This window comes from Sabethes cyaneus, chromosome 2 (assembly GCF_943734655.1).
Source record: "Sabethes cyaneus chromosome 2, idSabCyanKW18_F2, whole genome shotgun sequence".
Taxonomy (NCBI): domain Eukaryota; kingdom Metazoa; phylum Arthropoda; class Insecta; order Diptera; family Culicidae; genus Sabethes; species Sabethes cyaneus.
Genome location: NC_071354.1, coordinates 99,654,285 through 99,682,271, shown reverse-complemented (window position 1 = coordinate 99,682,271; position 27,987 = coordinate 99,654,285). Strand labels below are relative to the sequence as shown.

At 38.9% G+C, this 27,987-nt stretch overlaps 2 protein-coding genes across 2 annotated transcripts; both read right to left on the bottom strand.

Moving 5' to 3' along the window:
- Positions 1-175: 175 nt before the first annotated feature.
- On the bottom strand, positions 176-27,987 carry LOC128737168 (F-box/LRR-repeat protein 16). Its single transcript, XM_053831742.1, has 5 exons — positions 27,157-27,987; positions 6,635-6,808; positions 6,407-6,524; positions 4,961-5,156; positions 176-473 (listed from the first exon to the last, which is right to left on the bottom strand). The coding sequence occupies exons 1-5, from the start codon at positions 27,985-27,987 to the stop codon at positions 176-178; spliced, it is 1,617 nt and encodes a 538-aa protein (XP_053687717.1).
- On the bottom strand, positions 13,367-14,116 carry LOC128737169 (gametocyte-specific factor 1 homolog). The gene has a single exon (XM_053831743.1). The coding sequence runs from the start codon at positions 13,963-13,965 to the stop codon at positions 13,474-13,476; it is 492 nt and encodes a 163-aa protein (XP_053687718.1). The 5' UTR covers positions 13,966-14,116; the 3' UTR covers positions 13,367-13,473.

Here is a 27,987-nt window from a genome sequence, read left to right as displayed (position 1 = left end):
CTTCAGGTAAAGTTACTTACTCTTTGCTAATCTTCACACAAATTTTGCAGTCTAGTGATCATCAAATAGCTACATGCGTGAGAATCCATCTTTTTACAGAAGGTTAAACGTAACAAAAAGAACCATAGGAGAAACAACAGGAACCACCAATTGTGTTACCATATATCCTATCCAATTATTCGATCAGCAAACAGCGCGGCAGATGTTCTCTTAGATAGTCGAAAAGTTCCTGGGACGCTCCTGGACAGTTCGTCAGCTCCAGCTCTTGCAAAAGACGCAGCTGAATTAGGCTCGACAAGCCGGACGATGTAAGCAGTGGGCAGCCGGCCAAGGAAAGCACCGTGAGATTACGCATGGAGCACAGGTGTTGCAAACCGAAGTCACGGATTTGCGTACACCAGCGTAGAAATAGGGCCGACAGCGACAGCATTGTCGAAATATACCCGACGCCGATGTCGGTTATGTGAACGCAGCTGAAACGGGAATAAGAAAAATTAGAGTTTTTAAGCGTTACTGGAACATTTTGTCTCATTTTTACAGTATTTATGAATGAATGCTCGAAATTTCTCATATCTGAGTGTGCTTACAAATAAATAACGAAACAATGTTTCTTTCTTGATGCATTTGTAGCATTTAATTTAAGCTAATTAGATGTCATCACCTTCAATTTGCAGTCCTTTGTAATTGAATTGTTGCGAAAATGACTGAACATAATTGGTTTATGTTATGGAGAAGGCATGCAATAACTAAAGCTAGACATTGCCATCGGGCGAGTGCTCAAAAACAGGGCGAAAGGCTGTTTCGTGCTTTTTACGTTGCCCGCCGCCTGTCCCTAAACGAAATGTTTCTCTTAAAATGAGTATCACTCTTGTTCTTAGTTTTCGTTACAAGTGGTTACAAGTAATTTATGCACAAAAAATAGTGTAACCTCTAAAGCACGAGACGAAAGAAGCTGGTTTTGATAGGTTTGTTCTGCTTCGCTTTGCCGTGCGATGGTCATAATTGAATCGCAGAAGAGTGCCCTTCACGGTTGAACTGCTAATTTTTAAGTTCGCCTTCATTATCATTTATTTAGACCTGAGAGTTAGTAGGAAAAACGTTGTGCTAACGTATTTTTTGTTTGTGATTTTAATTGAATCCGGTAGTTTGTAAAAGCATTCCTCTTTTGGTAAAAACGCAGCTATAAAGTTTGTAAATCTAGTAAATATAAGTTTGTAAATATCTTCAATAGCCCCTTTTTGAAAGTTTTTAAAGTAAAAAAGCAAAGTCATGGGTTTAAACGTCCTGTCGAGAACTTGACCCTTCTTTATCGACAGACTTCGCAGCCGGCTATTAGAGTATAGGACAATTACGGGGCTAGTGCAACGATCCTACTGATTCTATATTTAGCAGCACCTCCCAGCCGAGATTCGAACATACAACGACTGGCTTGTTAGGCCAGCATCGTACCTTAAAGCAAACTGGGCGGCCAAAAAGTTATAGTAAAGTAATAGCACAGACAAACAGACGGGACACTCGCATTAATTCCATCATCCAATCAAAAACTACTCATTTTTCAAAAAAGCATGTTTCGCAACATGGCCACACCGCGGCGCGCAGGTGTTGCTTCGAGTTTTCAGTATAAAGCCATACAAATGTAAAACTCCTACAGCATGAAACCCTGCAAATGCAAGCTACTCCGCAACATGCATAACAGAGGGTGCTAGTGTGCAAGCAAAATGTGTAGGACGATAGTTTTTAAAGGATTTTCTTCTATGTGTCGTGTCAGTTCGTCAGTGGTAATAGTTACTAGTTACTATAGTCGCAGCTCAGGAAACAGAACAAAACATGTTCAGACGGAACGAAACAACATTAGCTAGGAAAGCAGATTACTTTTCGAAAACAATTATATGTTTGAAGAATTTATATTGCCCCTTTTATGACTATTTAGACTACTGTGATAATCATTTAATGCAACGTACCGCATTTTCCACAGTTAACCTGACACTAGAGTGGCTTTTAGTTTGATCTACTAATAAGTTTGTCTTCTTTTTCCTTCTTCCCCTTCTTTTTCACTTCATTTTCTTTGAGCGAAATCGTGTGCGAGATTCGACTGTGATAATCGTGTAAATCGGGGTAGTCTAAATAGGGGCAAATGTCGCAATACCTACGCAATTTTATTTTTTGCAAACCCTATGCCTATCACAAATTTTATTAATTAAGTGACTGGGAAACATTAGAGGAAAATTCGTTCGAAATAAATAGGCGTGTGGTCAATTGGACAGCCTCGTAGCGTGCGGCGGCTGACTAGACTGGCCAAGGCTAACTGAGCTAGCTCTTGGGGGCGCATTACTGCATTTCAGTAGAGCATTAGCAATAACATATGCATTAAAAAACTGGACTAATTTTCGCAATTGTTTATGCCACGTTGTCGCTGGTGAAAATAGTCAAACAACTACGCTCGATCCTTTGTTCGTACAATGCTAGCTCCGTAGCGAAGAATCCGCTGAATAGAGCCAATCTGGCAATTTGTTATTTATTTATAGAAATTCATTCGACACAATATTGTCTTGATGAACACTAATATATAATAGTTGTAAACAATTCAAAAGTTACATATTCTTACAGATACTTTTACACAAAACTTAAATAGCACCCAGCTATCGTCTCTGCAGGAGTCGTCTTTTAAAAGTGTCTATGGTGATGTCAAAATCGAACAGCTCGTACACGGTGTTGAATTGAGCTGCCATGTATCTTATCGGACTAAACTGACCGTAGATAACTCTCCGAGCGTCAAGACGCAGAAAATTCTTAGTAGTACGAAGAGCCTTTTCCGGAGCGTATAGATTCAGCTGTTCCAGGATAGGCGGACAGTCAATATGCACGATCAGGAGCTTAGCAACAAGTCCTAGCAATTTGCACCGTGTGTCATATGGAGGCAAGTCCGGCGGGTTGCTCCAGGGTAGCATCCGAAGAGCATAACGGATGCACTTTTTTGTACTGCTTCAATCCTCGTAATTCATCTAGCTTGAAACGAATACCAGACTATTGAGCAGGTCTCGAATAATGATCGTACCAATGCGTAGTATAGTGAACGAAGACAAAACGGATCGCTGAATGCGAGTTGCCTGTTAGCTTTTGAGATGATCTCTTCAAAGGGCAAACAAAAGGAGAGAGCACAATCAAGATTCACTCCCAGGTCACGAATATGATTAACCCGTTGCAGCGCATGACCCAGAATAGAGTAATTAAAGGTAATCGGGTTTAGTTTGCGGTAAAACGAGATAACACTGCATTTGAAGACACTGCTTGTTAACAAATTATTCGTACACCACGCCTCAAATAGGGCAACCAGCTGCTGCAATCTCAAAGAGTCAAGTGTGGTTTTTACTGGCAGGTATATCTTAACATCGTCCACGTAAAACAGACGACATCCGGCAGGCAGCAGTATACAGAGCTCGTTAATGAACAGTGTAAAAAGCAAAGGGCCCAAGTTACTTCCTTGTGGAACCCCTGATAGATTACAAAATATAGATTACAGTTCCGATTCTATCGGACCGATTTTGACGCATAAACTACGGTCAGTGAGGTAAGACCTCGTCCATCTGATGAAGGTAACATAAATTCCAAGTTTCTCCATCCAATTCAACAATATCGCGTGGTCAACACGATCGAAGGTAACTTTTGAGTTCTACTTGCGCTTTTTCCTCCATGATATTTAAATAGAACGAAATAAACTGCGTTAGATCTTCTAGGGAAAAATCCATACTGATCAATGTATAAGTACTGAGAATTGCACACAAAAAGTGCGTCGTGGACTATGATTTCCAGCACTTTCGAGCAGGCACAAAGTGTTGTGAATTGAACGGAAGCTTGCTTCCGGCCACCCGACAATGCTGCGCGGCCGTAACGTGCAGCACAAGTTGAAGATGAAGACCGAAAGCAAGGTGGTCTCATCGTTGCTCGCCTTGGGCCGGGAGCTCGGAGCAACCGGGTACACGGGGAAGAAGTAATTGGCCAAAATGACCATTTTTATGCGGAAGTGTTAGTCGATGCCAGAGAACGACTGTAGGCGCTGATGAAAAACATCTTTTCAGCGAAGCACGGTGTCGCGGTCATAACAGGCAACGAAAACTACTCGACGGTGGACGTTAACGTCTGGTGAGGACTAAGTACTTTACGTTCCCACCAAGAAAGTAAACGATGACGTCATTAATATCTTCCCAAAGAAGACCCGCTTGTGGCTGACGATCAGCGAAAAGAGAATATTCAAGCCGCTGTGGTTTCGTTCGGGGTTTACGGTGAACGAGGAAATACGAAGATACAATACGAAGTACCTACCGGAAGTTGCCACCTTCATCAAGAAGTATTGCGCAAAGGATGTGGTCTTTTGGCCAGACCTGGCCTTGACCCATCATGCCAAGAGATTACTAGAGGAGATGAACCGGCTGAAGATAAACATTATACCGACGATCACCAACCCTCCCAAGTGGTCAAATCTTCCGACAAAAAAACCCTCCCAATAGGCCGTATGAATAAAAGAGTTAGAGCAAATGCTCCCATACGTTTATTCATACGGCCTAATGTCTCCCAACTGCTAGCAATAGAAAATTTTTAGGCGAAGCTCAAACGCAGCATTTACTCCAACAATTTTGTGGCCAAAACGGAGAATGTCGACGTTTAACTTTTGATCGGCCATAGCGAAGATTCCGGCGAATATTCTGGGTTAATAAACGTAGGATTTGTTTCATTGAATTATCTTTTGTATTTTTTTCCATCGCCATTGAAAATTAGTCCATTTTTTCATACATACGTTAAGTGCAGCGAAGTATTGAATAAAAGGCGAATGCGAAACAATGATAAACTTGCAAGGAACACTGAACTAGGTAACAAGGGGCGCCAGATTGGATTTCCGCCAAGAGCGCCACAATCACCCGCTACGACTCTGCCGAGTGGTAATCATCGTGTTCTCACAACTTACCGATCAAGGGTCAGCTCCTCCAGCTGGTTCAGATCACAGGCAATATACTCGAGTGCGGCGTCCGTTATCCGTGGACACCAGGATAGGTCGAGGGCTCGAAGTTTCTGCAAGTTTTCAGCTATCAGCTCCACTCCATCGTCTGTTACTTTACTACACCCCGATAGCGATAATACTGTTAAATGGGGTAACGAATGCACTGCAATGATAGGAACAGAAAATTCTATGTATAAAACTGTGATGTATTTTATTGAACCAGTTTACAAGGTTGTTGTCATCTCAATAGGATTCGAAAGTATGAAGCACGGCTGGCGAGCCTGTGATATGCGACAATGATAATTGGAAAACTAAAACTATGAATGCCATCACTTGTTTTACATGTACAAAACCGAAATACCTACCTAACTGAATATTGACTGAATTTGGCATATGAAAAAACGTATTACTTGTGTTGCTCATTGGAAATTTTGTTCAATCCACTAAACTGAAGTTGTGTATGGCAATGTATTCATTCCATAAACAATGCTTACGTGGAAAAGTTTCATACATACGTTCATACGTTCAAAAAAAATCATCACATCCGTAGCATGATAAAATATATCATCGCACTTTTTGCGTCATATTCATGTGAATCCGTAGTAGTTACTCAAACAAAGCAGAAAATTTAGTGAATTTACATTCTACAATTAAATACGCGACATTTCGCACGAATTACAAGCGCACAAAAAAACCAACGAGATAGTTCAGAGCTTTTTGCTCGGAAAAGTCATTCCGTAAGCAACTTTTAAAATGTATTGTTTTAGCACTTTTTCTCTCGGGCATTGTAAAAAATCCAAAAAAGACATATAGTGATGTTTCTGTAGAATATTATAGAGGGATGAAAGAATTGACGCCAGCCAATGTGACGCCCACAGTTACGGTCTTGTCTGGATAGATGCCGTTGTTTTGCAGTATAATGGCAACGTTCCAAGAGCGAAGCGCGGAATGTTTTCTTTTATATGGGGAGCGCATCTTTCAGATCATTTTGTCTACATCTCACCGGCTGGCCGCCCAAAATATCATAGAAGATGAAAATTTTCGTAAACAAAAGGAAAAATTCCAACCGTTCTTATGTGATATAGTATAATTTTGTTTGCTTTTTTCATGAGGGAAATGCTATCGTTTCGCTTGAAAAATCGGCTCTTAGCAAAAAATAATTTAGTAAAATGAAAATATATTTCTAATTTGTTTGAAGTTTGTTATTTAATTCTACCAATTTTGTGTTTATTTTATTCAATGATTATAGCAACTGAATTGGAATTGGATTGGATTGGACTAGCAATCTACAAATGATATTTTATTACGTAATTTGAAAAACATTTGATTGTCTAACTAGGATGCCTATGGAGATTTTTTTGGCCGGGTATGGAACATCATAAAAAAGTCGTTTTTGGTAAATTACATACTCACCAATATTCACGACTCCATGATTCGTTAGTTCCCAACATGACTGTAACCGTAAGATGCTTAGGCTGTGACTTTGCTTTGGCGAAAAGTACCCAAGCGCTGCGTCAGTCACATGATAAGCCTGGAAATATGGAAAGCAAAAAAAAACATAGTTTGTTATAGCTATACCACAGTAAAAACCGATTTCTAGGTAACATAAATAGTTTTGCGCATTATTTTGTATATACTGACCTGCAACGAAAACTCGTACAGTGAAGGCAACAGTTGTGCTACAGCTCCGACCGCTTCGTCGGCCACATTAATGCAATCCGCCAGAGAAAGTGACACTATTCGTGGCGTTAGGCAAGCCCACAGACCAGCTTCGGTGATTTCATTGCATCCTGCAAGCTCTAGTTCGAATAGTGACTGCAAATAGCGAAAAAAAAATACAAAGTCTAACATGAGAATCCTTAATGCATACTAGCGTAGAACATTAATTAGTTGTCGTAGGTATATATAAAAAGAGGGGGAAATATATCTGCACCGTGCAAATGTTGCACCAAAATGGAAATATCAATTATTAAAGATTTTTAGTAAATTTCTCTTTTTTACTTTTATTTCGTAATGGATCTGTACAAGAAATGCGTTGGATATGGTTGGATTGAATTGTTTGATTTTTGACGTCAACTGTCTCAATGAATTTCGTTTGTCATTCATTACATGCAGGCATCCCACAATGTTTATATAATCATTAAACAAATCTATTCTATAGAATAAGCAATCTCTAATTTCTCCAGTGGGGTAGCAAAAGTAACCACTCCAGTAAAATATGTATGTACAATACAATGTAATTATGAAAGCGATTTATCATTTCTGCTGAAAGCTTTGAGCATAAGAATGAAACAGTTGTTTTGAAACTAAATGATGATAAATTGAATGCTTTTTTGAGCATATTTATGAGCCCTTACCGACTACCAAGCTTCCGATGAGAAGCCTCTTGCTTAGTTTGGTTTATTTATTATCTGTTACTTGTAAGTTAATCCCTTTTAAGGGGCTATATACAGTTAGGAGGCTTAAAAAGTGAATTTTTCCAGAGAAAACCTTTTAACTGATTAAAGTGAAAATTTGTATACATGTTACTGTAGGTTTTGGCTGTATTTTAACATATTTTGTTATTTAAAAGTTATTTAAATAGATGCCATCGACTATAGCCCATAATAGTTGATCTCCTGGAATTCTTCCAAAATAAGGCGTCTTGCGGTGAGCACGATATCTTGACCTGAATCATCGAAAATCGAAAAACTAAAAAAGAATCGGTGATAAAATAAAAGCAAAGCCTAGGTGCTACATTCCATTAGTGAAACTTGACCTTCTGTTTTTATACGACAGACTTCGCAGCCAGCTGTTAGAGTACAGGACAATTGCAAGGCCAGTTGCTACGATCCTATTGACTCTAACAAGCCTCTCCCAGCCGAGATTCGAACATACGACAATTGGCTTATTATGCCAGCGTCATACCTCGAAGCCAACTGGGAGGTTGGTGATAAAATATATTATCTAAAGACTGATCGAAGGATTTAGCAATGTAATCATTTTTGACGAAATGACGGCTTGTTAAACATAAAAAATCGATTTTTGGCATAAATTTTACTCTTAAATTGTCCATATAATAAGAAATATGAACCAGTGAAACAAAAACCTTCGTCCTATCCAACACAAATTATTAAAAATATCAGCATTTTTATGACACACAATGCAAAACTAGTTATTCCCTAATATTTTAGTTAGTTGTCTATCATACGCGATCAATCAAAGTGAGCTGAGATCCATTTAAATGCTTTTTATCATTAAAGAAGTCGTACCAGCCAAATTTCCTACGTGCCAATTTTCGTGCGACGAAGAAGACAATGTCGACTAATCGTTTTAATTTCCGTCATTCATAAATGAAAATAACTCACGCAAGGCATTGTCGGTATTTTACAGCCAGGAAAACTTGCCTGACCTGCAGAAATTTTGCAGAATAACGTTTTGTCATGCCGTCCTACACAAATACATGCGCGTTAGCTTCGTAAACGTTGTTGTGATTTTTAGTTCGGACGATGAAAAATTTTGATGGACGGATTTTAAAACGGTACGACGAATTTTAGAAATAAAGTCAGTTGCGTAATTTCAATAATATGCTTTAATAGTCGCTTTTCAGTGATTTCAAAGTTCACGGATCGGAAGGTAAGTGTGTTTTAGTCAAATCAGCACAAGAACTTCTGGAGTATTCATTAAATCCATCCAACGAATGATGAAAATTAGAATGGCTTTAGTTAGTACGACGGGAATTAGAAAAAAACCCTATTTGCCGGATTGGCAAAAAATTTTTGTGTGCATACTTAAATATATGTACACTACGATCATGAAATAAACAGAAAATCGATTTTTCGAAAATTCTGACTGTATATAACCCCTTAAAATAATCACTCATTTAACTACTAATTATCAAATTTTATCTACAGTTCCAAAATTCGAGGCAGCCTGTCTTGAAACTAAGTTCCGAAAATAAACGCTTGCTGTTGTAGGCATCATATTCCAATTTACTGTATCTCTGACGAACATTGAGCTTCGTTGTTCAACGGATAACAGTAGGGGGCCCTACTCTGGAAAGTCGAAAAACAATGGACTTCCGTAAATTTTTTTCGAATGTTGAAATTAAAGTTAAATGTTGGGGTATTCTGGTTTTCTGGCTATTGGTTAAGGTAACGGAGTATCGGAGAACGGATTTCAAGGATGATTTTGAAGCCTTAGGCCCTTAGGTCAATACCTAAATTGTTACGTAGCGGTTTTTGAAAATTCGAAAAATTACCAAAATGGCGCCAATTTTTGCAAAAGAAAGTTGTTTTGACGTAGGACTACGTCTTTGTTTACTATACTGGGACTGGGTAGCACTTTGTGAAAGCGAAAATAGAAGTGTAACGTTTGAATGAAAGATTTCAAATGGTAATAAGGCCATTGCAAATCATATTTAAAATTTTTGTCACCCCCCCCCCCCCCTTGGAAATTGGCTTGAAAAATCGGAGGGCAAAAAATAATTTGTATGATATGAGTCATATTTCTTTTTATAAAATCAATTGTCTGTGGGCTCTGCAGTCTGAAAAACTCGAAAAATGAGTCTCCGAGTTGAATTAACGCTTCTAGTACGAAACAGAAATGGAAATTCGAACAATGGAATTTCCGAAAATCGTCCAAAAAAATTTTCCTTCGTTTTTGTCTTATTTCGTATATTTTTGCATAGAAAATAATAACGTATGTATTATAAGCAAGAATAGATTCGGTTTTCACGTTTAAACCTGAAATAAAAATTCTTAAAATCCATGTTTTTTTTTGCTCGATTAAAAAAGTCACTTTGTTTTTTATTCGCCCCCCCCCCTTCAGTGGCCGAACACCGGAAGGACAAAAACTTTATAAAATATTTGTAATGGCCTAACTACTAAACTACTGAACGAAACTGAACAATTTATATGTCGTTGGATAGGTAAAATGATCAGCAATTCTATAGAGGAGATTAGAGAGAAATTTTAAGGTGGGCGTAAGAAGGGGCGCTTCTATACAAATGAAACAAAAATTTCCTCAAAACTCGAGAACTAATCATGCAACTGGAACCAAATTTGGCATGTGGGGGTTTTTGGAAGCATGAATTTATTTTATGACATTGACACGTCAATCTTGAATTTTGCAAATTTCTGGGGATTTCATGGGTGTTTAATTTACAAATTTTCCTCGCAGTAATGTAGAAAATAACTCCCCCCATTGCTTAGCCTGATAAAATAAAGCGGATAGCATTTATATATTCGTTAGAAACCATTTCGCCGAATACCATTTTGCGGAACACCAATTCTCGGTTGACCATAACGCGGAATATAGAGTTTCGCAGAATACCATTTCGCGAAAAACTTTACGCGGGATGTACCATTTCACGGAAAATCTTTTCGTAGAAAGACCATTTCGCAGGGGTGACCCAACTGAAGGAAAGTAATAGAGGTCAGTAGATCTAGAAAAATAAATAAACCTAGATAAAGGTGATCTTTACGGGGGGCTGCTCCCAGCAGTGACCGGCGCTTCCGACGACGGCGGTAGCCGGCAATACTCACGGCCTGTGGCCGTCTCGCGCTAAATTATCTAATGTAACTATTGATAGTTTTTGGTGGTCTTGTATTGATAATTGATGTTTTATGAAAGAGTCTAAAATTTCTCGAGTTCGATTAGTTGTTGAGTCACGCAAAAATTTCTGTTTTATTTGTATTAGAGTCCTTATCCCCCTACCACAGGGGTGAGGCTGACTATCATTAAAAAAAATTCCTGCCTCCAAAACCCCCCACATGCCAACTTTGGTTCCATTTGCTTGATTACTTCTCGAGTTATGAGGAAATTTGTATTTCATTTGTATGGAAGCCCCCCCTCTTAAAAGGGAGAGGGGTCATTATTCCCCTCCTAAAGAGAGGAGGGGTCTCAATTCATCATAGAAAAAAAATTGCCTGCAAAAACACGCACATGCTAAATTTGGTTCCATTTGCTTAATTAGTTCTGGAGTTATGAGGAAATTTGTATTTCATTTGTATGGGAACCCCCCCTCCTAAAAAGGTAAGGGGTCTCAATTCATCATAGAAAAAATCATGCCTCCAAAATCACCAACATGTAAAATTTTGTTCCATTTGCTTGAATAGTTCTCGAGTTATGCAGAAATTTGTGTTTCATTTGTATGGGAGCCCCCCTCTTAGTGGGGGGAGGAGTCTCTAACCATCATAAGAACCTTCCCTGGCCCCAAAAACCCCTATATGCAAATTTTCACGCCGCTCGGTTCAGTAGTTTTCGATTCTATAAGAAACATTCGGGCAGACAGACAGAAATCCATTTTTATAGTTATAGATTTGTATGGAAGCCCCCCCTCTCAGTGGGGGGAGGGATCTATAACCATCATAGGAACCTTCCCTAGCACCAAAAACCCCTACATGCAAATTTTCACTCCGATCGGTTCAGTAGTTTTCGTTTCTATAAGGAACATAGAGTAGACAGAAATCCATTTTATAGGCATAGATGGGAGTCCCCCCTCTTAGTGGAGGGAGGGGTCTTTTGCCATCGAGAGAACCTTCCCTAGCCTCAAAAACCCCTACATTTAAATTTTCACGCCGATCGGTGTAGTAGTTTTCGATTCTATGAGGAACATAGGGACAGACAGACAGAAATCCATTTTTATAGGTATAGATTTTTATGATTTTTGAATTAACGCGTTTTTTTGATAATTTTTTAATTAACACGGTTTTTTATGACGATTTTTGAATTAACGCGATTTTTTACATCATTTTTCGAATTACCGCGGTTTTCAGTGATTTTAAATTCGAGCGGTTTTTTGGTGGTTTTGAATTAACACGGTTTTTTATGTCGATTTTTGAATTAACACGGTTTATTTTATGACGATTTTTGAATTAACGCGGTTTTTTTACAACAGTTTTCGCATTATTTTAAGCGGTTTTATTTTACACAGCACGTATCCCCCGTGTAAAAGAAGGCTCGAGTGTAGTCTAGTCAAAGTAGCAGTTCGAGCTGGCCTAGTCAGCACCGAAAAACGGGTGTTTATTAATTTTGCCACACACATAGCTCAGCCTTAACCAACCGTCTATTTGTCCACCAATGGATTTGTAATTGCATGATAAAGGTAGAAATATAAATGTTTAGTGTAACAAAATCACAGAGTTCACTTTATCTACATTATTATAGCTCAATATTAACTGCGAGTTCTTCGAAATAAAAAATTGTTCTCAAAGCTATTATTAGCTTCTCTTTCGAACGTATGTAACGGTTTTCCGTTTACTAGTTGATTCGTAAATTCTCTTTGAAGTGATTTAATCGGAACGGACGGCGTCTGCAGCTGGCTTATGCAATTTGTCAAAAACTTCCGTCTGCAGTGGCTAATATTAGCGAATTCACTTGTATACATTCCGCAACGGCAGATTGTGCTAGAGCCAGGGCGTTAGCACCTCCCCCGCGACAGAAGCTTAATCGGGTCGCATGTGAGTAAATTTTAGCACGACATCAGCTGATTTACTACTGGTAGAGTTACCGCAATACGATTTTTGCTGTTTTCGTTCAGTCTTAGAGTAAAACAAGACATCGTAGATTGATGATGATTAAATTAATTAAATTTTATTGTTCAACGAAAAAAATAAACAACTTCACGTAAATGTATTCTATATAATATAGAAGGTGAGCAAAATTTCCCTAATTCGCTAATAACTAAGTAGATGAATTAATTTTCAAACGTCGATTGGTGATCAATATTAGTTTTCGCTTTGAACAGATTACCATTAGTTAAAGGATCTATAAATAAATAAATAATAAATAAAATAAGATTACTATTAGCAAATATTTTGGAGATATTTACATGAATTTTGTTTAAGTAGAGTTGTAAATATCTGAGAAAACAGAACATTGTAGTGTAACTGTTGCAAATTCTAGGACTCAACTGTTAACAAATAGAAGCGAAATATCTTGTTGTGGTTGCCGATTTGTAATATTTCCCTCATTTCGACAAATTCTTTTGTAATGAAATAATTCCGTATTTAACCTAACGTGCATACACCCTTACATTTAGTAGTTGTATTACCGAAATAAAAGTCAGTGTGTGTGTGCGTATTGGTCAACCGAAAAATGATAACTTTGGATTCCTTTTCCTTATCTATACAGCACTTATCACTTCACTGCAAAGCGATAGATTCTGTGTTCATTGGTTATGCAAGCATGTAGCTCAGGTAGAGAAACAAATAAAAGCTAGCGAAAGAAGGGCGATGGCGACCGATGGCGCAATATTTTTCTTCACTATTTGTTTCGTTTTCGTCTACACTGGCATTCATAAGAGTGATCCGCACAGATGGAAATTTCTTTTGTTGAACCAAATAAAAAAAAATTATTTTTTTTAGAAAACAATTTTATTTTACAACCTTTACAGCATAAACATTCTTTATTTTCTATATATTTTACACGATATTTGATTAACCTCATGCGTTTTTAATCACGAACTTAATTACAATACCAGCATAGATTAGATAGTTCTAATCGGTCAATTTTAAATCTTGCAACCTCAGACGTTCGCTTTCGTAGAAAGCCTTTTTCTCTGATGGAGTTTTAAGGGTGGCTTTCCGGATCACTTTTGCTTTTGCACAGTATACTTCAGGATTATACGCTGGTGCATCCATGTTATCCCAGCACTCTTCATTCACATTATTGTTGTGAGACACTGACGAGCCTGTTGGTGGCCTAGTGTTATAAACTAAATCGGCAGGGGACGGAACATTTGCTGCCGAAGTAGATATTGGGTATTTATACGTATCCAATACACCTCGATCTTTGCATTCCGCTACATGAATCTTTAGGTCGTCTGCTGCCACTCGATGAGTCCCGTTGAAGGGGCACGTAATAAATTTCATATTCCGGTGATTTTTCTGGCATTTGAAAAGATGTTTTGACATTGCATGTGCCTGAACCCGGTGAGCTTTCTCGAAGGGACACTGCAGAAGCTCGTCATATCCAAGTGGCGTTGTCATCTTTTGTATATACGTTTCACTTTATCTTTTGTATTCTGACTGCTTTGCAACTTGAGAAACTTTCATAAACTAAGCAGAGCTTCAATTTTAGAGGTTTTTGCAACAAAAATCTGCTTCATCACAACATTAGCGCTTGTTTGTCACTTCACAATCGATCGTCTGTTCAGTCATCAGTGTTGAAGTTTTGCTTTGCTTGCCTGCCATGCGCATGCGCACTGCTTAGTTGACCCTTTCGGACCTGATTGTTTCAGCTAGCAAAGCATCAAAGACAAGAAACCAGCAATGTACAGCACCGCCCCGCTAATCGGACAGATTCATTGCTAGAATTTCAATTTGTTTAACACTAGATATACCAGACCAGTCATTTTGACTGGTCGTGCAATTTCAATTTGAAATTTCTACAACATTTGATTTTAGAAACGATGTTATGACTTTTGTAGCTATAAGTAGAGAATACATTTTATGAACTTAATGTTACTTTATATATATTAGTAATAAATATAATTTTTGTTTTTGCCATTTATACCAGCACCAGTCAAAATGATTGGTGCAAGATTCTATGAAGAAATGTTGCATTTCGGAAGAACGGTGAGTCCGAAGCATGAAATTATTCAGTGAAATGCCGTTCCCAATGGTTCTTGGTCATTTTTGTAGAGTTTTGTCGAGAGTCGGTCCTTTTCGGCGGTTCTATTCTTCAGCTGATCGATTTCTCGCCGGATCTCTTTGAGATCGGAAGTCGAAACGCCCTTAGGCTCTCATACGTTGACTTTTGCTCCATTTCCTTTTGCTATATCAGCAATTGAGATCTCTATCAAAGAACTGCTTCCACTCACCAACCACTATGCGTTCGTTTGTGGCCAAGTTTCCCTGCTCGTTCCTACACATATCAGTCCTCGGTGTTAGAGTGACTATATACAGAGTGGCGACAAGTCATCCCAAATGTATGCAATGCGGGTTTTCCAAGGTTTTTCTTTCTCTTTCCTGCATACGTGTTGGATAAGTCATCTGCTCGATTGGAATGACACTGACAGATAATTATCATTCCAATTTTGACATTGTCGCCACTATGTATATAGTCACTCTACTCGGTGTGTATCTTTTACGAGATCGGTTCATCTTCTCATAGAACTTGCGCATCTCACTAGCCTGAAACAGTGGTTCTAGCTCTCCTTCTGACGTTTTGCGGCCTCACTGATGGACGAACGAATCCTGCTACATTTATCTTCGAGGGTCGAAACACCTGACCACAGGAGAAGGCGCATAGTATGCGCGTAGTTCTCATCACATTCCGAGTTGTCTAATTATCATTTGTTTAACTGAAGGTGACTTTGTCGTGAGGTATATACCGTCGATGATTTTGAGCGCACGTGTACTGCTACTAGGTAATGATCTGAGTCGATATCCGTACCCCGTAGGGAGCGTACGTTGGTGATGTTCGAGAAAACCCGACCTTCGATGAGAATATGGTCGATTAGGTTCACTGTTAGTTGGTCAGGTGATCTCCTGGTGGTTTTGTAGATCTATGGGGGGAAAGAATGTGTTTCTGATCCCCAGGCCTCGGGAAGCTGCAAAGTTGATGCATCGCTATACATTGCTTCCCTGTCGATCTGATCGTTCATGTCCCCAATGACGATGAGCACTCGAGCAGCTATCGTATGTTGCCTCCAGCTGGACATAGAACGCTTTTTTCTCGTCGTCGGGTCTACCTTCGTGTGGACAGTGCACGTTTATGATGGTGAAGTTGAAAAAGCGGCCTGTTATCCTCAACACACATATCCTTTCCCGATCCTGCATTCTGCCCATTACTACGAAGCCCGTTCCCAGCTCGTTGGTTGCTCCACCGTTCTGGCAAAATTGGGCCTTGCCGCCACGGATCCCCCAAACCTTCCCGCCTTTGCGACAGATCTCCTGTAGTGCCACAATGTCGAACTTTTGCGGTTCTAACTGAACGAGCAACATTCTGTCGCCATCCACGAAATTTGGTTTTACAGCTCCAGGTAGGAAGCATCAATTCCAAATCCTTGTTTCATCGCCTGTCCATGCTAAATGTTTCGAGTTGAATTTTCTAGATTTTTCGTAATATTTTAGATATAAAAGGCTTGCTTACTAGGGCTATGCTGCCGAGTCTCATGATGGGACTGCCATCGTATAGTGCTGAGACAAGACAGTGCCTCCTTGCCTGTCGGTATACGACCTTAGTTACCACCAGGGTTGGTTACCACATCTCCGCTAAGATTGCTCGTATTCCGGCTGGTAGGGTAATCAACCTATTTTGGACCCCATCTGTAGCTGTACGTAATTTGGACACTTACAGCAAAATCAAATGAAAGTGTCCAAATTATGTACAGCTTCAGATGAGGTCCAAAACAGGTTGGTTACCCTACCACGAGGAGGTGGAGGTAGAAGTTGCTGGATAAGAGGCTAAGGACCACTATAGGGTTTGTGTTGCACATTATTCAGTCGTTCACCAACCGGTTCTTATCCACCAGTCATTTTGACTGGTTTTGGTATAAATAGGTATATTTAAAATGCTGGTATATCTAGTGTTAAAAAGACATAAACGACTAAAAGTTTTGGAGAAACCATTTTTTTATTTCAAATTTATTTTCAAATTTTACAGTCGTTCCTGCTTATTTTGATACTAATTTTGTAATGATCCGACCACTGGAATTGATCGATAAACTATCATACACATAAGCATTCCAGCATAAGGAGCCGAATCAAAACGAACAAGATGAAAAACGTATAGTCGACCGTTTCGTCGAGCAACAGTTGTTTGTATGGAATGTGTTTGCCTTGATTAAATCATCAGGATCCTAATAAAAAAAGGATTTCTAATCATCTTGAATATTACGAATTATACCTTTTTAATAACTATACTAACTAAACTATATTTCTAAAACTTCACTAAAAACTAAACTTCATAATATCTACAGATAATGGCCATATGTCATATGACCCCGGAGTTATTCCGGAGTTCCTTGGGGGACCGTGATATGGCTTTGTTAGATAAAGTTGCCAAATATTTAAAATTTGTTTGAAATCTGTTGATTTTTGTAAACATATCATCGACTGTGGACATATCAATTACTTTGCCGCAGTTACGAGCCATGGTGCCCTGTGATTTTTGGGTACAAATGGGATCGAACGGGTATTCAGGAACCACAGAACAGGAGTGGAAGTCCGAACGATTCGGCGATCAAAACTGGTAACAGTATTTTTTGGTTTTTCTTTTTCTTTGGGAAGGTTTTCACATAGAAGCGAATAACAGCAATATAAGCAGAACGCTCGCTGTCAATCGTATAGCAGCTTTCACATGCTTTCGTGTGCATTCGGATGCGTTCGTGTGTTTTCGTGGAGAAAAGTGACTCGCTACCGCCAAGTTCGCTGGTATCTGTAGAAAGTAGCGTATACGTGTTTGGATTTCTACTTCCACTTCTGTTCTGTGATGTATCTTTAATTTCGGTAAATCAGATCTTCTTCATGTATCTTTGGAAAAAAAATCCAAAATTTTAGTTGTCACCAGTTATTTTCCGCAATCTGTACCCACTAGCCGCCACTGGGTATGCGAAAAGGTGAATAGGCCACTATGACTCGCCGGCATTGCGTAATACTTGACACATATACAGAATACACTAGATTGAATTATCTGACAGCAAAATCAGATTTTTTTTCCTGGCTATATATTTACGATTTAACGAAACAAATTGGCTGATCTACTATCTTCCCTGAAATATTAATTGCACGGCAAAAAACGTGCGCCGCTCCACAAGTGGACTTAAAATTGCATTTGTAACTCAACTTGAAATTAGACTAGACATTAGTGTATAATATTTATTTGAAATTGGGCTTAAAATGGAACTAGAAATTGGACTTCATTCAAACTGAACTTGAAATAGGACTAGGACTTATAATTGCATAGTAAATTAGACTTGAAATGAAAGTAAAATTGGAATTAAGTTAAAATGGAATTTAGAGCTTAACCGGGATATGGAATTGGACTTAAATTGCAATTGAAATTGCACTTTATATTAGAGGGCGATGCCACTACACTTTAAAACATTAGCTTTCCATCAATCGGTTGTTAGCATTACGATTTAGTTAGAGAAGGTGGGCAGAAATCAGTAGGGGAAATGTGTATAATGGCCCTCAGAATAAATGGATATATCTCTGTTAAGCTTCCTCAAACTAACGTTACAACTACGAGTGTATGTTGGTATTTGAGCTGAAAACCAATTGCAATTGTTTATTTCATTTAGTATTGTGGATTAAATATGTTAGGAATTATTTAATAAAGGCACCTAAATGTTGTGTTTCTCGTCTGCGCGGGGTAAAATGCCTCACCCGCAGTATAATATGCCCAATGCGGTAATTTGAGTATTTTTACCAGTGATAGACCAACGCTATTTTGTAGAAAGTTAAACTATTCCCATTGTTTTCAAAATATCGTATTTTTATATAAGATAAACCTAGTTTCGTCTTCTGGGGCACTTTTACTTTTCTGCATGGGACACAATATACTGTAGCTGTGGCATTTTGCACCGCGTAGTTGAATTACCTGGAATTTGGACGTTGGTAATAAATTATTCCCACCACGGTTACTCTGTAATGCTAATTGAGTTGAATAATGGCGATTAACTTCAACATACCGTTTTCTTTGGCAGGGATGTCTTTTTGAAGCTCACTATACGCAATCGAATCGCAACAACTAATTATTTACAGATTTTGACAAGAAAATAGGAACGAATGGAAACGACCCAAAAAGTTACATCGGAAGCTGCTCAAAAACAAATTCATTTTTGTTTTGTTTTTTTTACAGCAGGTGACAACTGTCATCCTTGTATTGTAGGCTGGCTCAATCAAATACTATGATTTCTGGGTGGTTTCGTATTTTAATTTCGCTTGTTTCGACAAAAACTAAGAGGGGGTGGGCAAATTGGCCAAGGGGGGCACGTTGTACACAATTCCCCTGAGTAAATTATGCTCTTGTTCAACTCACTTTGTTCGCCACATAATAAAATTCATTTACATTTATAAATAGACACCAAGCCTCGAAACCTCAGAAAGGATTTCAAGGGCTGTTGAGACTATCTATTGGATGCATAACGGTTTTGTATGACAGAAGGTTTCAACTATTCAAACAAAGCAGATGACAATTTAGAGCCAAAATAGCATGAGTTTAGGTATTACATTAATTGCAGTTTATGCTTGAATTTGAGTGCAACGGCCAATCTGGCATTAGTTTTCAAAAGATCGCATAATGCACGCAAAAGGATTGATTATGCGACCTTCTGAAAACTAAAGCCAGCAATGTACAACCTAATGGTTCTGCGAAAAACAGTTTCTTTACTCTGGACATGTTTGAAAACTACATTTTTGTGCATAGAAAACGACTTCACCAGCCTTCTATGCGAATGTAGTGTCTGTACCCGCAAGGACAGTATTGTTTGCTGAAAGAGCCTATTGTGTGCTTTACGGCGTCTCACGGTAAACATTTGTGTAATTTTAAACGCACGGTTCGCGGTAGTCAGGTAGATGCACATCACGACAAGAGTCAGGTAATATACATACGGGTCTCGTGGTCCTATCTTCGTTCATCTGTTGTGCATATTCTGCGTAAAAGTATCCTTTAATGACAGGATGTTCTCTAGTGTGCGGAAACAGATCTACCCTGGTAGGTACTTAATTGGCTTTCAGAAGGCAAAACGGTTTGTTTGCGTACTTGGGATGAGCTTGTAAAAAAGGCTGGCCGGAATGAAGAGATGTCGACTGACATTTCACGTTTAGGTACGTAGAATCTATATGCATACATCGTTGAATGACATAAATTTTATGCTCCTCAGCATTTCGTTGAAAACTGATGACTTAGACTAGCTATTACCCATCTTCAGTGACGGATAAAGTATTAAGGACATCGGAATGAAAATAATGAAGTCGTATTTTTAACTCAATAAAATTAATCATTAATATAAATGATGATGATTGGTTACAAATCTGATCGAATCTGAACGCTTTTGAGTGTGCCACAGAAATTTGTCCAACCACCGCAGAGCAATTTTCTGCCATACGTTGCTTAGTCTACAAATCTATCCACTAGATTTTTTTTATAATAATATCACGCTGTCTGGCACAACCGTATCAAAATTTGCCGACAAAAACGTTACCAGGTTATAATACCTTTGTCTTTGCAATGCTCGTTTCCCGACTACATTAGTCTCGTCAATCGACCGCCTCGTAAAGTTTCGAGAAGTGATCCGACGAAATACGACTTGATAATATGCCAAAAATGCAATCATTGCCATAAATCACACACGCTGATGGTTTTATTTCAACTCCCATGATACTCTACAACCAACAACTATCATGCTATATCATGATCTAGCACTATGTCCGCCTTAGATTTGGCTGTCTATGCATTATTGGTTTGTGAGAAAATCACATATTCGATTTAGTTCTACTAAGCTGAACAAATGCAACAACGATGGCAACGAATTTAGACAAAAAGAATCTTTACTAAAAATTAGATGAAAGAAGCAGTTATGTGATTTATTTCGAAATGTGATTCAGCAAACACTGTTAGATAGATATTACTTTTTATTTGGTCTTCCTTTTTCATACCTACAGCTGCAACAGTTTTGTTGGTCACACAGTCTGGTCCTCTGCACCTAGTAAGAGTAAGTACAGTTCCGATCTAAACTAGACTTGAAGACAGACTAGATGAGTTAGCCCATTCCATATATGTATTATGAAAGCAACAAGATAGCTTCTTCGAATTTACTTGTCTATTGATTTATTTATTTACAGGAAAATAACATAAGATTTGAACTCTCTAAAATTACTACACTTAGCATATGCATGCTTATCGCTTTTGTGTATATATGAATACTCTTTAATTGTCACGTAACAAACAAGTTCTTCGAAATATTTTTCATGAGTCGCCAATTTTCATGCCATGCAATGTGAACAGTATTAACCGAAACTCTCATCCAGTTTGCAATAAACTTTTATTTTTATTAAAAAAAAATCTGTGCCCGCATATTTCAAACTGGGTGTATTTAGAGGGATAATGTTTAGTGTTGATGTAAATTAATATTGTGATTCTAAGCTATCAGTAAACCCTTTGAATAATTATAGCTGAATCAGCAAATATTTTGAATTGCGCAACGATCTCGAAGATAAATAAATAAAGCAAAAATGTCAAAAGGAAAATTTGAAAATAAAACCAAAAACAAGCTTCAATACATTAGACAACAGATTTTTCACATATAATCTGTTGTGTATATTTGGTACCCTTATTGTGACGCTATTGTACTTGAAACATCATTATTTTGAGCACACTTGATCCACTTATGCCGATTCTACTAGCATTGCGAAGCAAAACAAGGACAGGGAAAAATATTCAACGAGTACGTTTGATGTTCCCATTTATAAGTGGCGCTTAACAGTTTTTTATTACTATAACAACCCGAATTAATCCACCTAGCGGCATGACCTGGCTCTTCTACTAGAGCATTTTTTTATTTCTTAGTATCTGAATATGGATCTATAATTCAGTTAGCCATACTTGTAAACTTCAATTTACTGCGAGCAACTATTGTATTTTCCTTACTAGACTCCAGAATGGATATATGCAGTAAATCAATAATTCAAAAACCACAAACATGTCCGATTGTATTTTTATACATAACTTTGAACTACAAGTCCGATCAGTATGAAATTCAATAGTGACCTATGGGACACCTAGACCTTTCATTTTTGACACTAAGAACATTAAAATCGGTCTAGCACAACTCCGAGAAAAGTGAATGAGATTGAAAGCGTCACATACACACATACGCACAAACGCGCGCGCACACACGCACATATACACGCGCGCACACACACGCACACACCCACTCACACACACTCACAACCTTCACTTCACTCGGTTTGTTTACATTTTGCATATTGGCTCTCTTCAAATGTTGTTCGAGATTTAGGCGTTGGCGGAAATAGTGCCTATTTCTAAAGGGGGGTGGAGAAGGGGTCTCTATTGTCAGGTGTCTGGTGCCGAATATGAAATTTTTCGATGCGACCGTGGGCCCAGAAACAGTCGGAAGTTAACGGACGGCGGCATACTTGTCACGGTTAATATTGCTGAGGCTTGTTTATGTAGGAGTGAGAGGGGAGCCAAGAGTGAAGAAGAGGATCCGGGTGTTTGGAATTTGTTATTGCTGATATTATTCCTACTGCAAACAGTTTCAGCGAGGGCCCCAGTTTATGTCAAAATTTGATCGTGCAAAAAACTCTATGAGTTCTATTGTGTGGTTGTTAGTGTACTGAGGTACATAAAGATGAAACGGTACTGAATCCAAACATGGCCGGAAAAATGGCGCCCATGTGTGGGCATATCCTCATATTGGCGCCATCTTTCCGGCCATGTTTGAATTCAGTACCATTTCACCTTAACTAGGGCAAAATTACTGTTGCATTTGTTTCTGTCTGAGGGATAATAACCATCCTATCGCACGCTGCCTTTGAAGCGGATGACACTCTGGCAGATCAAAAAATAATGGATTTTCGTAAATTTTTTTCGGATGCTGTAATTAAAGTTTAGTGTTGGGGTGTTTTGGTTATTGGTTAACGTATATTGAAAGATGTATTTTATATTTTTTGGGTGCCAAAATAGTTATTATTATGCTGGTGGCAGCTGGGCGCGTGGATGCTCTCTAGAAAACAGTACCATCTTGCTGATGGTACATGCCGGGAACCAACGTCATTTGTAAGGATGGTTTTGTAGCTTTAGGTCATTACCTAAATTGTTACATAGCGGTTTTTGAAAATACGAAAAATTACCAAAATGGCGGCAATTTATTCAAAAGAACGGCGTTTTTTTTATCAAAAATCGCCATTAATATTTTTTGAAACGATGGTTCTACAATTGATGAAGGGACGGTAGAGGAAAGAAAATGAAAATTTTTGGGTCAAGGAGGGGAAGAGCGGAAAGGAAGGGGTGGGGGGTATTGGTAGCTACGCTTGACAAGTAGTCATTTTGACTCCTACCTTTTGTCCAATGCTGGAAGGTGCATGAGTCGAACCAAGCTGTAATCTGAGATTATAACCGGATTCGAACCCACAACACCCACCAGGGCATGTGGTTCGCTGGTACTTGTACCTTTGGCTACACAGTGTAAATTCCACACAGGAATACCCTGCGGTTAGTGAACTTGATACATAACAGGGGGTTCGATTGCTGTCAAAATCCTTACAAGTGTGCTTTACCGCAGCTGGTATATTTTTTTTAACGAGTAGGGAAATCTGCTCAGTACCTTAGAAGATACGGTACTATCAGACAACTCAGACAAGATTCAGTTGGGAGTGGGGTTTGGTATCCCGACCCCCCTAATGGGGCATGAGGACCTAGACCCATAAAACCCTACTTGAGTCTCCAGCCTAAATCCGCAGCTGGTATTTGATCCATGACATTTGTACTGTCACCGGACCAAGCGGCTTACGATTGATTTCGAACCAGGGGACTCGCAACTCTACACTCAAGTCTTTTTTTACACGGTTTGTTTTTTTTTCGATTACTCGGAAACGGTGCAGTTAAGGAACTATTTACAATCTATGTGAGGAATGTCGAGCTACTCCCAAAGGTATTGAGAAATAAATGAATGGTCTCTAAGTTACCCCGTTTTTAATACTCAAAAAACCAAACCGTGTAAAAAAGTACTTGAGTGTATTCCTAGTTGACAGCAACTCAATTCCAACCCAGCAGCGCAGTTGTCGTTTGTGTGGTTTTGATCCCGGTAATGCATTTATCTTCTTTTTTGTTTTAAATAAAACAAAACTAAGTAACTTTTTGGAAGTTACATGTACAGGCAGGAGCATCAGGTCGGTAAAAAAAGCAGCAAGAGCGGCATTTGAAATCATGGTCACCTGCCTGCCCCTTCACGTGTGAGTTTCATAATTCCTTACCGATAGATCCCCCTGATTCACAGCCACACCTGCTCAATACTGTTCCGTTGATCATTTTCAAACAGTTTTACTTTCAGTTTCTTATTGCTGTTGCAGTTGAAAACCGTAATAATCGACGTGCGACATTCGGTTTTATTCTTGTTCTGTGTGTCGCAACTACGTCGCACGTGGTGCGCTGTACAGCGCATCAATGTGCGATCACAAGCTTGCTGCTCATCACAAGTGATACACGCATAGTCCATCGAAGCTGTTGGTTCAAATCGAGTCGGTTGGACTCAGTGAAGACTAATATTATTATAAAACGCGAACCTAGAGGAGACAAGATTCAGTTGCGCGGGTGCAGTGAAACTGGAAATCGCCGGCCTGTGCATATTAGGGTCATCAGCAAGGTTTGTACTAGACACCATTTTCCCAAAACAATCTATTCGCTAGTTGTACCAAGCGACGCAAGCTGCACGGGAGGATTTTGAGCTCAGATATACGAGCGTGGTGATGGAGTGATCGCTAATAGCTCTTCCAATTTGTAACGGATTTTGATGGTTCGCATACCATTCGATTCATAAAAGATGCAGATGCATAATTTTATAGCTTTCTTGAAAAGTGTTTTATAATTGCTACATAGTGAAAATGAACGGAAACTTTTAAGTAAACATTTTCTCATACATTTTCCGTGTGACAGCTTTGCTTTCCAGGCACGGACGACGATCACGTTCACCAAGCTTGTGTTTGTGGCTGCTACTGCTGCTTCAAGACAGAGAGGTAGCGGTTGCATAGTGATACCTTCTTAACATGTAAAGGCTATTGAAATGACACAAAAAGAAAAGTAAAGCCAGTATGGTGATTCATTCGCTGCTCGACTTGCGAGTATTTGCGAGACTTGCGAGATTACAGTAACGTTCAGTGTTGAAAAATTCATAGCAGCAAAAAACTCAATGAGATTTCAAGCACCATGAAATTTCAACCTTGATCAGAAGCGCCGAACTCACATATGAATTTCTCTCGCTATTATATGCGATGTCTCTGTTGCTATGCGATGTGAACCAATTTCAGCTGGGAGCATTTTGCTTACTTCTTCCACAGCTGGCATTTCATACAACGAACCAGAGAGCGAAAGAGAATTAACCGCCAGAGAAAACATCAGTTGCGAAAAAAGCTAGCACACATTCATGAATGAAGATGGCAAACAAATTGGCAAAATTTACATCTTTCATTCGCGGGAATCGACATTTTCTTGACTAGTAAGTAAAAAGCCTAAAAAGAATTAAATAAACATGTAGTTTAAATATGTGTTTTAGTTTAACTTTACGATTTATTTAGAGATTCATTCTCTTACGCTCAGTTACAGTTACGTATTGCACGAGAGAATGCCTATGCTGTTCAACAACGAATTTGTATGTATAGGTGTATAGCTCCGGGTAGCAGTTGAAGCAAAGCAGAATATGGTCAAGTGGGAAGAAATATGTGTGAGTTTTGTGCTTCTTGATGAGTTTTGAAATTTCGAGTTTTTAACATTACTGGCAACGTTCTACTGCGATTTAAACCACCAGTGGTAATCCGACTTAGGTATCGTCGTTTGGAAATTTATTGTACAAGCTTCACTTTCAATCGTGTTTTTTGCTTGCTACAAAGCAAAGCAAATCCTATGTGCTCCATTCTGATTTGGAAACTTGATCTTCTGTTTTAATACGACAGACTTCGCAGCCAGCTGTTAGAATGCAGGACAATTGTAGGGCTAGTGCAATGATTCTGTTGACTCTATCAGCCTCTTCCAGTTGAGTATCTAACATGAGACGTCTGGCTTGTTCGACAAGTGTCGTACTCGAGGCCAACTAAGAGGCTAATGTAAATCAATTTTCGTGCCTTGATGGTTGCAACCGCGGGATGAGAGAGCAGACAAGAGCGTATATGTTTAGATGGCAAAGAATAGAATTACATGGCATCTGCACGACAAGTTTACTTTTTGATAATTGTCAGCGCGAACAAACGTGAAGCCAGATCAAGAAATAGCTCTTATTAATACCTATAACATATTAACTTAACGCTTAACGTCAATATGGTGTGAAAGGTTTTCTTTAATATTCAAGGTTTCTTCGCAAAAACCCCATCTAACTTAGTTCTACGCTTGCTACGCGATTGTGTCTGAAACACACCCTTTCTGATTTTTATGTTAGTAAAAGCAATTGATTTTTTTCCAAATTTATCTACTTTCCAAATATATCTACCAAAAATTTTCGACGGGTTAGATAAAATTGGTAAACCACTGTATTCGTTGTTTAAATACCTACACCTAAAAATATAAAGTGTCTTCACAAAAATTGTAGAACACACTAAAATGAGCAACTTTGTTGAATGCAATATCTCTCTATCTCTAACTGTTGGCGAAATATAATGATTTGTTTGAAACAAGAGCTTAAAATCAGGCTTCATTCTTGGTTTTTCGCTCAGTAGATGCTCATTTGACTGCAGCGCCTCAACTAAACAGAATTCGAACAAGCAGTGTAAAGGGCAGTTGTAGAGCTAATTATTATCTACATTATTGTTGAAGAAAGTATAGTTCTATCAAATGTTCTACAAAATTGTTTAGTATGTTAGCAAAGTAAAGCCTAGGTGCTACATTCCGTGACCGAAACTTGACCTTCTGTTTTTATACGACAGACTTCGCAGCCAGCTGTTAGAGTACAGGACAATTGCAGGGCCTCTAACAGCCTCTCCCAACCGAGATTCGAACATACGACTGGCTTATTAGGCCAGCGTCATACCTCGAAGCCAACTGGGAGATTCCCTTCGGTATGTTAAAATACACATTATCACTGAAGACTGTCATGACAGTGTATATTTAATGAACAATAAATTACTCTATCAAAAATCAACACAATTTTCAATTGATTTTTTCCGGGTTTCCTACGAAGTGCTGTTGGTCAAGTTTTTGTTTTTTGTAGATAAAATATAGTATTTTCTTTTGAAAGTTGTTTACTTTGTTTTCTTGCGAGAATTATCCGTTTTCTCGTAGTTAAGCAAAAAAATCGAATTGCATTATGGAAAAATGGCCAAAAGTCGAAAGAATTAGAAAACATTGTTGGTTTCTTTTCTGTTTATGTATGGAAATAAATTGTACGGGTAGAAAATTCTTTCAATCTAAAATTATTTCTCATCCTGCGGGGAAGAAACGATACATGATGATAACACAATTCGGTATTATAAAAGTGGAAAAACGTGCACTCTTTCTTTACTCACCTGCAAGTGATCTAGTAGCGCCTCCAGCCCGCGATCGCTAATGGACGAGCAACGTAGGCTTAGCGAGTGAACATGCTTCGAGGCGAGAGGAAACGAATGAACCAAATCCAGTGCATCCTCATCGGTGGCCCCCATAAGGGAAACGGCATGGAAACTGCGTCGAATTAGTGAGTTATAAAGTTTTACCCTATCCTGATTTGTGATCTGTCGCAGTTCGCGACACTGTAAAACGGGTACTAAGCCACTCCAGTAGCGTGGCGAGCGATAAAGCATATCACGCCACTTTTGACAGACTTGCGCCAAAGTGCAACGTTCAAAGGAGGAAAAATAAAGGAAGAAACGATTCAGGAACCGTTCGTCTAATAGTAACTGTTCAATAGTAAGAATCTGTGGCGGTGGTGGGGTGGCCGCCAACATTTTACCACTGTGCACACTTGAAGATCCGTGATGATTTATTATGCTGGTGCCGCTATGGTGCTGATGGTGATGAGAAATTTTTCGTATAGTTTGCGGTGTATTCGACTGCGATTTGCTGCTGGAAGATATTTTCCCACTATTTGGGACACTGTTAGTTGCAGAATTTCCGGATATCCTGGATGGTTTCTCTGGTGCGTTTCCTGAATTTGCCGATTGAGCGGAGTTGTTACTGCTAGAGCCACCACAGAGCACATTTGTGACTCGTTCCATTACGCTTGTTTTCTCTCCTGATTTACCACTTCCGCTACCATGATGATGCTTTGAACGCAGGCCAAGGCCATTGATACGTTTCGAAAGCTCAGCTGAAGCACGCTCCACCACTCCTTGTGCCGATATAGAGGACATTTTAAGCAT